This window comes from Stegostoma tigrinum, chromosome 2 (assembly GCF_030684315.1).
Source record: "Stegostoma tigrinum isolate sSteTig4 chromosome 2, sSteTig4.hap1, whole genome shotgun sequence".
NCBI classification, from domain to species: domain Eukaryota; kingdom Metazoa; phylum Chordata; class Chondrichthyes; order Orectolobiformes; family Stegostomatidae; genus Stegostoma; species Stegostoma tigrinum.
Window position 1 is genome coordinate 13593440 of NC_081355.1, and position 14894 is coordinate 13608333.

The following is a 14894-nucleotide window of genomic DNA, read 5'->3' on the forward strand; positions in this document are numbered from 1 at the left end:
ACCAAGATCTTCCCCATGCCTCCACTTCCCGCCTTCAAACAACCACCAAACCTTAAACAGACCATTGTTCACAGCAAACTACCCAGCCTTCAGGACAGCATTGCCCACAACACTGTATAACCCTGACATGGCAACCTCTGCAAGGCATGTCAGACCATCAACATGGCCACTACCATCGCACATGGGAACACCACCCACCATATTCACGGCAGAAACTGATGTGACTCGACCAACACTGTCTGTCTATCTCAGACCTCAGGCAAGGATGCCCCCGAGGTACGGTTTATTGGCGAAACCGCACAGATGTTATGACAACAGATGAATGGACACTGCGCAACAATCGCCGGGCAGGAATGTTCCCTCCAAGTCTGGGAACACTTCAGTGGTCAAGGGCATTCAGCCTCCGATATTTAGGTAACTGTCCTTTGAGGTACACAACACAGAATCGCTGAGCAAAAAGTGATACCAAGTTCCGTACCTATGAAGACAGCCTCACCCATGATCTTGGGCTCATGTCACGCTACAGGTGACTTCACCTCAACGTTCTGTATCTGTAAAATCTACCTTACCGTCCTGTTTTGACACCATCACCTCGATAAGTTGTAATGCTCTCTCCACCTCAATTAGTTTGTACAGTTTTGATTCCAACATGCGATTCCAGTCATTTAATTTGTCTCCAGCATCAATATATTTTAAACTTTTTGTAATTATCTCTCTGCCTCACTTAATCAGATTATAGGTCATCCCTCCACTGGTTATTCAGCTGTGGACACTTTACTCACCGTTTAACACTCCTGGTCGCCTGCAGACACATCATCTGGCACTTCACGCACAACAGTTGTGTGATCTTTTGCTCTCTCTGCCTATAAACTCTGGGTCTGTGTGCCCTGCTCTCTCTCAATGCACCTGACGAAGGAGCTGTGCTGTGAAAGCTTGTGTGATTTTGAATAAACCTGGACTATAACCCAGCATCTGACCTGACATTTAATTCATCCACTGAATGTAGCTTTCTTCACAGTCCTAGCTGTGTTTATTTCCCATTGATTGGTTAGGGAGATAGTCTGTTGATTGCTCTGGGCTGTTATCAGTATGTAGTTCCAGAGACTTCATCATTTGAGCTGAAGGAGAGGGAGGTCTGACAGCTTATCATGTCCTGAAGGAGTGAATTTTGGCCCCATTAGGTTTGATATTTTAGTACATTAATTATATATTCTCCAAAAAAATACAACATCAACTTGTACAAGGCAGGTTCCACAAGAGGGAATAACTGTTAATCTGCGATGGCTATCTTGACTAAGGAATAAGCACTAGCCAAGAACTCTGTAAACTTGAGTTCGTCCAAGACTCTGTTTCCTGTCTCCTTACTTGTACTCACTTATCATCCCTGTGGTGTACCAATTTACACTGGCTCCAGGTCCAGCAGTGTCATAATTTCAAATTTCACATCCTCATTTTCAAATCCTTTCTGGCTGTCCCAATGACTAATCTGCTCAGGCCCCATGCCTCCAAATTATCAGGGCTCCCTCTGACTCTGTGCGCACTCTGATTTTAATTTTTCCAGCACTGTTGGCTTTGTTTTCAGCCTCGTTAGTCCCAAGCTCTAGAATTCCCTTCCCAAACATTTCCAACTCTCGAACTTCATTTAAATTATTTTAAAGCTTTAGCTCTTTGACCAAGCCCTTGATCATCTGCTTGAGTATTGCCTTTAATTTTAAACTTTGTTTCAAAATGCTTGTGTAAAGTGTTTCAAATTAAAAGTACTAAATAAATTTAAGTTGTTTTGTGTCTTTGAACAGTGGCAAGATATCTTATATCCAAACGGGTGGCCTCATTCTCACCTGAAAGACCAAAAGCTACTTTCAACGTAGTAATAGATCCCAAGACACCTCACAGGGCCGCACCTATTACAACCAGCCACAAATTCTGGCGGCAGACAATGTCCAAAAGAAAAAAGAATGGTAAAAGTAATTCTAAAACAAAAAATAGAAATTGCTGGAAAAACTCATCAGGTCTAGCAGCATCTGTGCAGAGAAAGCGGCTGACAATGGGTAGTGTGTGGACAGGCCTGTCAATATTAAGTCCAGGCGGCTCATAATATGGTCTCCTCTACACCAAGGATACAAAGTGCAGACTGGGTGACTGTTTCACAAAACACCTACATTCCATCCGCAAGAAAGACCCTGAGCTTCCAAGATAACAAGGTATATGGTATGTACACAGCAGGCCAAGCAGCATCAGAGGAGCAGGAAGGCTGACATTTCAGGCCTAGACCCTTCTTCTCCAGCATCTGCAGTTCCTACTATCCCTGAGCATCCATTTGGCTGCCACTTCAGCACACCACTGTGTCTCTGGTCAACATCTCTGTCTCTGGTTTACTGTAGTGCTCCGGTGAATTTCAGTGTATTCTGGAAGAACACGTCTCATTTTCTGCTTGGGAACCCTGCGGCCTTCTGGATCAATGTTGAGTTCAACAATTTTAGGGCTTGAGCATTTTCCCCCCAACCCCACACACCATGCATACTGATTCCAATATCCGCATTTCTTTCAGTGTTTTTATCAAATGTAATTCTATGTTGTCACACTCACGTTTGAATTGCATTCAGTCCCGCCATATACATTTTCAGAAGACGATCCTTCCAATAGTAACGAGGTACACGAGAGTAGTGTATGCTCCCCGAAATGTAACGAAACTTCTTGCCATCCTTTCGGAAACAGTCATTGTTGTAATCAATTTGAAATGATCCAGACAAACTCTGAAAAGAATTATAGAAATTAGCAAGTATCACACTGTCAGAAATAGAAATTGCTGGAAAAGCTCAGCAGATCTGGCAGCAGCTGTGGAGAGAAATTCCCTTCTGAGGAAGGATCACTTGACCCAAAATGTTAGCGCTGATTTCTCTCCATAGGTGATGCTAGAAATGCTGAGCTTTTCCAGCAATTTTTATCTTTGCCTCTGATTTACAGCAATGCCAGATCTTTCAGTTTTAATCACATTGTCAGACTCTCATTTACAGCAAGCATTTGATAAATCAATCATGTTCAGGACACAGTGTAGAATTGTAATTTATCTCACAGAAAGGTCAGCATGTGATGTGACGTGGGCTTCCTTGCACTGGTGGCAGAGTAACGCAGTGACTCAGGATTTCTTGCCCTGTACCAGTTAAGTACTGGGGACAAAATAATCGCGTAGCATTTCATTGAGGAAATCTCAGTATTGTAATTTTATCTGGGAATTGTCCTTCAGCTTTCCAGAAAATTGCATGGTGACTGACTGACGAACAGTTCTGAGGCTGTGTCATTTAGTTACGAATAAATGAACGAGCCAGACTCAACAAACCAGCTAAAAATATATAATGTGAGATCCTTTTATCCCATTATATGTAAAGTTACAGACACCTAAAAGTAGAAAATATTATCCCATGGATTATAATTGCATATTTTGTTTGTAAAGTCACCACAATTCAGTACCAAACTTGCTCCATTGTTCAGCAAGATCATGATCAAACTCTAAGCATTGAAGGCTTCATTCAATACACCTCTATCTTTGGATAACTAAAATTGATCGATTTAAAATCTAAAATTAACAACTGATTTGCACCACTTCATATTTGCAGAAGAGAGTTCCAAATTTCCAAGATAATTGTGATCAGAGATAATGGGAACTGCAGATGCTGGAGAATCCGAGATAACAAGGTGTAGAGCTGGATGAACACAGCAGGACAAGCAGCATCTTAGGAGCACAAAAGCTGACGTTTTGGGCCTAGACCCTTCATCAGAAAAGGGGGATGGGGGGAGGCGATTGAAGATGGATACAGGAGAAGACAGGTGGAGAGGAGAATATGGGTGGGGAGGTAGGGAGGGGATAGGTCAGTCCAGGGAGGACGGACAGGTCAAGGGGGCGGGATGAGGGTAGTAGGTGGGAAATGGTGTTGAAGCTTGATTTGGGAGGAAGAGGAGGTTAGGGAGTCGGGGACAAGCTGGGCTTGTTTTGGGATGCAGTGGGGGGACGGCAGATTTTGAAGCTGGTGAAATCCACATTGATACCATTGGGCTGCAGGGTTCCCAAGCAGAATATGAGCTGCTGTTCCTGCAACCTACGGGTGGCATCATTATGTCACTGCAGGAGGCCCAGGATGGACATGTCGTCTAAGGAATGGGAGGGGGAGTTGAAATGGTTCGCAACTGGGAGGTGCAGTGGTTTACTGCAAACCGAGCGGAGGTGTTCTGCAAGCCTCCACTTGGTTTCCCCAATGTAGAGGAAGCCACACCGGGTATAGCAGATGCAGTATACCACATTAGCAGATGTGCAGGTGAACATATGCCTGATATGGAAAGTCATCTTGGGGCCTGGGATGGGGTGAGGGAGGAGGTGTGGGGGCAGGTGTAGCACTTCCTGTGGTTGCAGGGGAAAGTGCCGGGTGTGGTGGGGTTGGAGGGGAGTGTGAAGAGGACAAGGGAGTCGCAGAGAGAGTGGTCTCTCCAGAAGGCAGACAAGGGTGGGGTTGGAAAAACGTCTTTAGTGGTGGGGTCTGATTGTAGATGGTGGAGATGTTGGAGGATGATGCGTTGTATCTGAATGTTGGTGGGCTGGTATGTGAGGACTGGAGGATTCTCTTTTGGTGGTTGTGGGAGCAGGGTGTGAGGGATGAGGTGCGGGAAACACAGTTGGGGGCATTCTCAACCACAGCCGGGCGGGGGGAGGTTGCGGTCCTTGAAGAACGAGGACATCTGGGAAGTGCGGGAGTGGAATGTCTTCCCCTGGGAGCAGATGCGGCGGAGGCGAAGGAATTGGGAATAGGTGATGGAATTTTTGCAGGAAGGTGGGTGGGAGGAGGTGTATTCCAGGTAACTGTGGGAGTTGGTGGACTTGAAATGGACATCGGTTTGTAGGTGGTTGCCTGGAGATGGAGACAGAAAGGTCCAGGAAGGTCAGGGATGTGTTGGAGATGGTCCAGGTGAACTGAAGGTTGGGGTGGAAGGTGTTGGTGAAATGGATGAACTGTTCAAGCTCCTCTTGGGAGCATGAGGCGGCACCGATTCAGTCATCAATGTAACATAAGAAGAGGTGGGGTTTAGGGCCAGTGTAGGTAGTGAAGAGGGACTGCTCCACATAACTTACAAAGTGGCAGGCAATAGCTTGGGCCCATGCTGGTACCCATGGCCACCTGCTTTGTCTGTAGGAAGTGGGAGGAATCGAAAGAGAGGTTGTTGAAAGCGAGGACGAGTTCAGCTCGGCAGACGAGGGTGTCGGTGGAGGGGGACTGGTCAGGTCTACGGGACAGGAAGATGCAGATGGCCTGTAGGCCATCTTTATGGGGAATGCAAGTGTACAGGGACTGGACGTCCATGTTGAAAATGAGATGTTGGGGGCTGGGGAATTAGAAGTTCTGGAGGAGGTGGAGGGCGTGGGTGGTGTCACAGATGTAGAGAGGGAGTTCCTGGACCAAGGGGGAGAAAATGGAGTCCAGATAAGTCGAGATGATTTTGGTGGGGCAGGAGCAGGCTGCGACAGTGGGTCGACCAGGGCAGGCGGGTTTGTGGATTTTGGGAAGAAGATAGAAGGGGGCCGTGTGGAGTTGGGGAACAATGAGGTTGGAAGCTGTGGGTGGGAGATCATGGATGGTTTGGTGCTTGGGAGTGGGGTCATGATCAAGGGGGCGGTAGGAGGTGGTGTCAGAAAGTTGGCGACTGGCCTCAGCAATGTAAAGGTCAGTGCGCCATACTACAACCGCGCCTCCCTTGTCTGCGGGTTTGATGGTGAAGTTGGGGCTTTTTATGAGGTTGACAGACCCAGCCCACCGCCGACGGAACTTCACTCGCCACTGATGTAACCCCGCCCACAGCCGACGACCTCATCGCTCCGCCCACAACCTCCACAGCCAGCAGCCCCAGAGAAGACAGCCACACTGAGCCCTGCCGAATCTTCACCATCCCCCCCCCCCACCCCCAAGCCCCCCAGACCTCCTCCTGATGGAAGACGAACGGTCAGTCCTAAACAAGGGGCTCACCATTGCCCCCTCCACCCACACATCAACGAATACCAGTCACGTCAGACATACAGCAGTTTTTCCACTGCCTTCACCTCCATGCATACTTCTCCAACCGTGAGCCTAACCCACCCCCACTGACCCCTTCTCCCGCCTCCAACATAAGTCCTCTTCCTGGACACCACCCCTAGGCCTCCTACCCTCCTTCAACCTCTTCCACTCCAACTGCCGTCGAGATATCAGTTGCATCAACCTCTCCACCCCTGTCACTCACTCCAACCTCTCCCCTGCAGAACGTGCAGCCCTCCGCTCCCTCTGCACCAATTCCAACATCACCATCAAACCCACAGACAAGGGAGGCAAAGTTGTAGTATGGCACACTGACCTTTACATCGCCGAGGCCAAACGCCAACTCTACGAAACGTCCTCCTACCGCCCCCGGATCATGACCCCACCCTCAAGAACCAAACCATCATCTCCCAAACCATTCACAAACTCATCACCTCAGGTGACCTCCCAACCACAGCCTCCAACCACATCATTCCCGAACCCTGCACCACCCGCTTCTATCCCCTTCCCAAAATCCACAAACCTGCCTGCTCTGGTCGACCCATTGTCGTAGCCTGCTCCTGCCCCACCGAACTCATCTCCACATACCTGGGCTCCATTTTCTCCCCCTTGGTCCAGGAACTCCCTCTCTACATCTGTGGCACCAACCACGCCCTCCACCTCCTCCAGAACTTCTAATTCCCCAGCCCCCAACATCTCATTTTCACCATGGACGTCCAGTCCCTATACACTTGCGTTGCCCATGCAGATGGCCTACAGGCCATCTGCTTCTTCCTGTCTTGCAGACCCAACCAGTCCCCCTCCACTGACACCCTCATCCACCTAGCTGAACTCGTCCTCACCCTCAACATCTTCTCTTTCAATTCCTCCCACTTCCTATTGACAAAGGGGGTGGCAATGGGTACCCGCATGGGCCCAAGCTATGCCTGCCTCTTTGTAGGTTACGTGGAACAGTCCCTCTTCCGCACCTACACTGGCCCTAAACCCCACCTCTTCCTATGTTACATTGATGACTGGATCGGTGCCACCTCATGCTCCCAAGAGGAGCTCGAACAGTTCATCCGTTTCACCAACACCTTCCACCCCAACCTTCAGTTCACCTGGACCATCTCCAACACATCCCTGACCTTCCTGGGCCTTTCTGTCTCCATCTCAGGCAACCACCTACAAACCGATGTCCATTTCAAGTCCACCAACTCCCACAGTTACCTGGAATACACCTCCTCCCACCCACCTTCCTGCAAAAATTCCATCACCTATTCCCAATTCCTTCGCCTCCGCCGCATCTGCTCCCAGGAGGAGGCATTCCTCTCCCACACATCCCAGATGTCCTTGTTCTTCAAGGACCGCAACCTCCCCGCCACCCTCCCCCCCAGCAGTGGTTGAGAATGCCCCCAACTGTGTCTCCCGCATTGCCCGCACCTCATCCCTCACACCCTGCTCCCACAACAACCACCAAAAGAGAATCCTCCAGTCCTCACATACCAGCCCACCAACATTCAGATACAACGCATCATCCTCCAACATCTCCGCCATCTACATTCTGACCCCACCACTAAAGACATTTTTCCAACCCCACCCTTGTCTGCCTTCTGGAGAGACCACTCTCTCTGCGACTCCCTTGTCCTCTCCACACTCCCCTCCAACCCCACCACACCCGGCACTTTCCCCTGCAACCGCAGGAAGTGCTACACCTGCCCCCACACCTCCTCCCTCACCCCATCCCAGGCCCCAAGATGACTTTCCATATCAAGCAGATGTTCACCTGCACATCCGCCAATGTAGAATACTGCATCCGCTGTACCCGGTGTGGTTTCCTCTATATTGGGGAAACCAAGTGGAGCAAACCACTGCACCTCCCAGTTGCGAACCATTTCAACTCCCGCTCCCATTCCTTGGACGACATGTCCCTTCCGGGCCTCCTGCAGTGACATAATGACGCCACCCGTAGGTTGCAGGAACAGCAACTCATATTCCGTTTGGGAACCCTGCAGCCCAATGGTATCAATGTGGATTTCACCAGCTTCAAAATCTGCTGTCCCCCCACTGCATCCCAAAACTAGCCCAGCTCGTCCCCGCCTCCCTAACCTGCTCTTCATCTCACCTATCCCCTCCTCCCACCTCAAACTGCACCTCCATTTCCCACCTACTAACCTCATCCCGCCCCCCCCTTGACCTGTCCATCCTCCCCAGACTGACCTATCCCCTCCCTACCACCTCAGCCATACTCTCCTCTTCACCTATCTTCTCCTCTATCCATCTTCAGTCCGCCTCCCCCTCTCTCCCTATTTATTTCAGAATCCTCTCCCCATCCCCCTTTTCTGATGAAGGGTCTAGGCCCGAAACATCAGCTTTTGTGCTCCTAAGATGCTGCTTGGCCTGCTGTGTTCATCCAGCTCCACACTTTGTTATCCAAATTTCCAATGTGTTTTGCGTGTAGAAATTATCCCTAATTTTATGCTCGAAGGATCTGTCTCTAACTTGTAAAGACTCTGCTCTCTAGGCTTCTCAAGCCTCAGAAAATTATTTCCCTCCAACTGCTGCCCCCAATTTCTTCAGTCAAATCACATCTGCAACTTCTGGATTCCAAAGTATGTAGCCTTTGTTAACAAACTCTCTCCTTGTAACTTAGCCATTGCAATGCAGGCATCATTCTGGTCGATCAATGCTGCACTCTCTCTGAGGCCAATACATGTGGCATGATGAAGGGTCTTCATAGAGGTGAAATAAATCGGTGTCTCCAATTCACCTTTAAAAACTGACATTGCCAGAAATGGTGATTGCTTCCAATACAAGGGCAAAGCTGTGAAGGCAGCTGTGTATCCTAGTATTGAAATGCAGTGGAAATGACTGAAGTCAGTGGACTTCTGTTCCAGGGTAAAATGTCTTGCACTGGAGTACATCTTAAGAGGGGAAAAGATTCTTGTCCAAACATAGCTTCTGCACCCGTAGGTAACTTTCCAGATCCTAGAGATACTGCCTCATCCAATGTTGCCAGCATTTTCTGCTTTACTTTTGGATTGTGAAGGACCATACTGTATGTTGAATACAGAGAGACAGTCAGAGACTGAGGTACAAAAAGCAAAATACCACAAGTACTGAAAATGGAAAATTTAAACAGAGAATGCTGGCAACATTCCAATGTAGGCGTTGAGAAATAAACACTTTTCCAGTCAATGGCTTTTCATCAGAACTGGAAGTGAGGTTTAATGAGGGCTGGAAAGTTGCAATAATGAACATAAGACAGACTTTCAGTAAAACATTCACTCACTTTACTTTTGGTCTCCCTCGGATAAAGGAGAATGCATTGCAGATAATGTCAAAAGTCACATGGGACCAGGTTATAATCCAACAGGACTGCAGACAATGAATGTATCATGGTATCCTGAACGTATCAGTATCCTGAACAGAAAGATGGACGAGAAAAATCTTTGGTTTGCCAGGAAGGAATGGCGTGTGTTTGTGAGCAGTGGAAAGAAGTGAAAGCTGTAAATTTGAAATTAAAAGGAACTTGGTGCTAAATACAGGAGACTAGCAGTGAGATAGAGCACTCTCTCAGGAATAGAGACAGTGAGGGGGTCAGGGTCATTCGTTGCAGCAGAGAGACAGAGTGACCACAGGGGGAAGTGGGGCGGGGGGGGCAGCTTCACTGCAGGGGTGACAGAGGGACAGGGTCTTACTGCAGGGTCAAAGAGAATGGGGGGGTTCTCACTGCAGGGGAGGGAGTGTGAGGGATGTCACTGTGGGTGGAGGGGGGAGGAAAGGAGGACTGCCACTGTGGGAGTGGGGGGGGGGGTGTCACCTCAAGGGAGGTCTCACTGCAGGAAAGGCAGGGGGTGTGGCTTTAGAGGCGACTGAGAGATGGGTGGTCATCTGAGGGAAGAGAGAATGAGGGGATCATTCCGGTTGAGAGAGAGAGTGTGAAGGGTGCAGAAGACAGAGAGATTGGGTGGGGGGTGTGGTGTTGCTGTGGAGGGGTCACCCTCGGGGGCAGAGAATGAGCGAGGTCACTGCAAGGAAGTGAGAGAGAAAATGAGGGAGTCTCACAGCCCAACATAGACACGGTGGACGGAGGTGGGGGTGAGCGGTGCCTGTCAGACAGAGCAAGCAGGACCTGACATTCCATACAGAGAATGATGATAAAATAAAACACTTACTGGCGAAATTAGATAGGAACTAGCAGCCAGTAACAACAACAGATTCGGTCCCATGCTTCCGGGTGCTTGCTGCATCAGCTGATGGTATCGTTAAACCATCATCACGTTGGTTTGCTGCAGTGAGTGACAGCTGAGTAGCCCAACCTCTAGTGACCTGCTCAGAGCTGCTCCTGAGCACGGGGGAATAGAGAGTCTGGGGATTGCACTGTCCCGCAGTATCTCACTAGAATCCGTTTAAACAACTCGCATTGAAATTTTAACAAAACACGACATTGAATCAAACACAGTATTGCAATCCCCTGCTCGCAACAGCGCTTCAGTGGAAGTAGCTGACCACTTTTTTTTACTGCTTTAGTTCTCTAATATGTTTTAAAACATCGAGAACAAATGGTTTAATAGTGAGAGATAATGGGAACTGCAGATGCTGGAGAATCCAAGATAATAAAATGTGGAGCTGGATGAACACAGCAGGCCAAGCAGCATCTCAGGAGCACAAAAGCTGACGTTTCGGGCCTAGACCCTTCAGTCTAGGCCTGAAACGTCAGCCTTATTCCTCCGGAGATGCTGCTTGACTTGCTGTGTTCATCCAGCTCCGCACTTTGTTCTTTTTTGCTTCAGTTTGGATAAGTCATGATAGAAGTGAAAGTGTTCATGAACTAGAGGAGAATATTGAAAGACTAAAGAAACCAACCCGTTAAGTCAATGCAAACTGATGGGGATGCATTGCAAGAGAAAGTCCAATTGCAGATTCCCTATCAATAATTTTGAGAGTTTTTTTGCTCTTTCATGGGATGATGGCATCTCTGGCAAGGCGTTAATCCGTTGACGTATTGGGTCCTGGGTGGACGAGGTACACTGGTGCCACCAGCCCTCCTTTGCAACTAATTTAAAATAACCAAACCCAAACTAAATTTGTGCAAACAGTTCCTAAGGGACACTACAGTGAAAATCAGAATTCCAAAGGAAACAAGCCAAGGTGCAATTTTGGGGGTTGTGGTATAATGCAACCCCCTCCCCGTCTGGGTGGCCATCAGCCACAGAAGGGTATCAGTGGGAACTAGATGCTCCTTTCCAATGCCGATAGCATGATGGAAAGCCAGCTCTTGTCCAAATGTTGGCCCAAGGCAAGGAAGTGAAGAGTCACCTTACTGGACTTGCAATGTTAACTTGGCTTCTCTCTCCACAGATGCTGCTAGACTTGCTAAGTTTCTCCAGCATTCTCTGTTGTATTAAGGAAGTGAAAGTAGCCTGTACAGGAAATCCCTCCATGTTAAAAGGAAGGACGCAGCAAGACTTTCCTTGAGATGGCGCAAATTGTTGCTCACAGGTCGTTGAGGGGAGTTTTGGGTCCTTTGACCAATGAAATGTTTGTCCAAATGAGGGTGGTTCAGATGGAAACCCACTGCACACGTGAGCTTCCTTGACATCACAAGTATCCTCAGAGCTAAACATTACTTTTAAGGCAATGAATGGCTTTTGGCCACAAAATGGACTGATACCGGCAAGTTCCTCCACCATCCAGCACACCCCTGAACCTTGTCACCTCAGAAGTTCAAGCCCTCTCCTCTACTGGCCACTTACAATCATACAGGTGGGGGTGCAGGCTCCACAGCAGTGATGACAGCCACTATTTTTGATAGAACAGAGCTATGGCATGAGGGGATCATGTCCTAAATCCAAATTGGATCCTGGTAAAAGACAGGCCATTATCCTAAGGAGTTACAAAGAGTAGATTGACCTACAAGCAGGAGCTGCTTGTCATAATCAAGGCTGCGTTGAGTCTAAGAGTTTGACAAATTATCAGTGGCAGAGAATAAGCCACTGGTGAATCTTAACAGAAAAAGGCACAATTGTTACGTGCTAAGGGATAGTTTATTGCATAATAGCAATAAGTACTACTGACATTTATTTGATAGGCATAAATACACCAGACCATTAACAGGTAGATATGACATATGTGATCCCATCAGAATCTTGCATAGACTATGTCATTAGATTATCTGGAACCCAACACAACTTCAACATTAACTCTTTCTGAGACATTACCTTATGCCACATCCCTTGTCTCTGTAATTAAATTTACAATATTTTTAATAAAACCACTTTCATATTTATAACTCCATTTATCAATAAGTCTCAGTTTCACAAATGCAGGCAACCCGGAGGTTGCATAATTCTTCCAATAAAGAAAATGTCGTTAACTGGTAAAGATCCATTATGTTATTACGGTATCTCTAAACTAGGGCTTTCCACTCCCTTTTATGGTCAAAATGGCAGTTTCCTACCTTAGAATCATAGAATCCGTACAGCAGGGAAAGATGCCATTTGGCCTGTTAAATCTGCACTGACCTGAAGAGCATCCCACCCAGACCTAGTCCTTAACCCGGTTCCCGTCACTCCACATTTACATGGCTAATCCACTTATTCTGCACCTCTTCGGACTGTGGAAGGAAGCCAGAACACCCAGAGGATAACCACGCAGACAACGGGAGAATGTTCACACTCCAAACAAACAGTCACCCTTAGCTGGAATCAAACCTGATTGCTACGAGGCAGCAGTGCTAACAGTCTAGGCCTGAAACGTCAGCTTTCTTGCTCCTAAGATGCTGCTTGGCCTGCTGAGTGCATCCAGCTCTACACCTTGTTATCTGTAATCACAAATTCACTGTGCTGCCCATAACATTGTGGAGAATACTTTCTGGAGGATTTTTTTGCTTTCTGCAGCCAAGACGGGTGTTTGCCAAAGAAACAAAACCAGAAATTATTGGAGAAACTCAAAGTTCTGTAGGAGAGTCACTGCATTTGAAACATTAACTCTGTTTTCTGCACCTGTGGATGCTGCCAGACCTGCTGAGTTTCTCTAGTAATTTCTGATTTTGTTTGTTTCAGCATTGCAGTCTTTATTTTTATTTTAAGAATATTTCCCATTTCTTCATGGGCAAAATGAATGCCTTCTCATCTTTCACAGTGATGCATTTTTTTTAAATAAACTTTTGTGGTCTGTTGAAATTGTGGTTTAACTCATTAGTTTGGCAATCTTATAAATGTCTTTACATACTTCTCACTCACTTCTTGCATTACAAATATTTTAAATTTGCCTTTTTGTGCTCTTAAACTAAGTTTTCTGATAATGTAGCCTTGATTTAGTTAATTTTCTGGCCTTTAATCTGTCTACTGCAACCATCCCTTGTTGAGCCTACTCATGATGTGGCGACAATGCTCACGTTGAAGGATGTACTCCCTGACCTCTCAGTCCTTCCCAGTGTGGTCTTGAGCATTGTTATTGTACGTTTTCTCCCTTGTGCCCTCAGGGATCTCTAATTTACCTTGAGTATTCCCAATCACTCCCACAGTGTATTCTTTTCTAAGAACATTCCTCGTTTTTCCTCAGTGGGCCTAACTTCTACTCCCTTCCTCATCCACAAAGTTTTCCTGGACTCCTTAAGCTCTCAGGAGAAGGTTTCTTTCTAGAGTGCTGTTTACAGTTAGTTACGGCTCCCACAAATCCTGTGGAGGTATTTTCTAATTCTCCTGTTCAGGGTACCTGGACTTCTGGGGTTAAAGAGTGAGGATAGATTCCTCAAATTAGGCCTGTTTTCTCTAGATTTCAGGAGTGATACGATTGACGTTTTCAAGATATTAACTGGAAGAGACAAGGTAAATAAAGATAAATTATTTCCACCGGTTGGAGACTCTAGAACTTGGGGCATAGTCTGAGAACTGAAGCCAGGCCATGCAGGAGAGATGTTAGGAAACACTTTCACACAAAAAAAGGGAGTAGATGTTTGAAATTTTCATCCACAAGGCATAAGCGTTAGGCCATGGATTAACCACAATCTCATTGAATGGTGGAACACGATCAAAGGGCTGAATGGACTCCTCCTGTTCCTATGTTATTGGTTGTTATTACTTAGCAATAGAGAAGGTGGCGCTTGAACCCGGGCCCTTCAGATGAGACGTGCTGGTAGTCAGTTTATATGTTTCAGCTGTTGACTGAGGATTTTTTTTTCATCCATAGGACATGAATGTTGTGGCTGGGACAGCATTTCTTATCCATTTCCAATTGTTTGTGAACTGAATGGCTTAGTAGTGCTAATTCAAAGGGCAGTTAGAGGTCAAGCACATTGCACAGGTCAGGAGTCACATATAGGTCAGACCATGTGAAGGCTTCTTTCCCTAAAAGACATTAGTAAATTAGTTTGGATTTTACAACAATCAACAATAGTTACACAGTGTCTGTTAGGATGGACTAGAATTTTAATTCAAGATTGTTGCTCGTTCAAATTTCACCACATGTCACTAATCTTCCCACTCCCCCATTCAATCACCATCCTCCCCCCATTATCTTTTCAAAAGGATTAATGTATTTAACGTGGTAAACTCACTTGTCTTCAGACCTTTTTCCCCCAGTTGGATTGATTCTGTCCTTCATTGTTGAAATACCTCAAGGTAACAATCGCACACGTCCCTGCTCAGTGAGTCAAATTGGGTTCTGAGGAAACATATTGCCACCAACTCACCTTTCAATGCTGAACCTAAGACCCTGCCTAATTATCAGTAGTGATGAATAGTTTAACTGGTGATTATCTACAAGAAGAGGCATTTGATTTACATAACACACATTAGCCTATTGCATGATATCAATAGGTACAATTTGCATTGACAAGTTTGGCATAATTAA

At 46.8% G+C, this 14894-nt stretch overlaps 1 protein-coding gene across 2 annotated transcripts in view; it reads right to left on the reverse strand.

The window, feature by feature from the left end:
* Window positions 1-10330, reverse strand: part of glb1 (galactosidase, beta 1) — a 72930-nt gene extending 62600 nt beyond the window's left edge. For both annotated transcript variants that reach the window (XM_048563857.2, XM_048563852.2), the window contains exons 1-2: window positions 10214-10330; window positions 2587-2753 (exon numbers count right to left, since the gene is read on the reverse strand). In XM_048563857.2, the coding sequence (XP_048419814.1) occupies window positions 2587-2753; window positions 10214-10288 (242 nt within the window). In that variant the 5' untranslated portion in view covers window positions 10289-10330. The remainder of the gene's footprint in view (window positions 1-2586; window positions 2754-10213) is intronic.
* Window positions 10331-14894: the final 4564 nt, after the last annotated feature.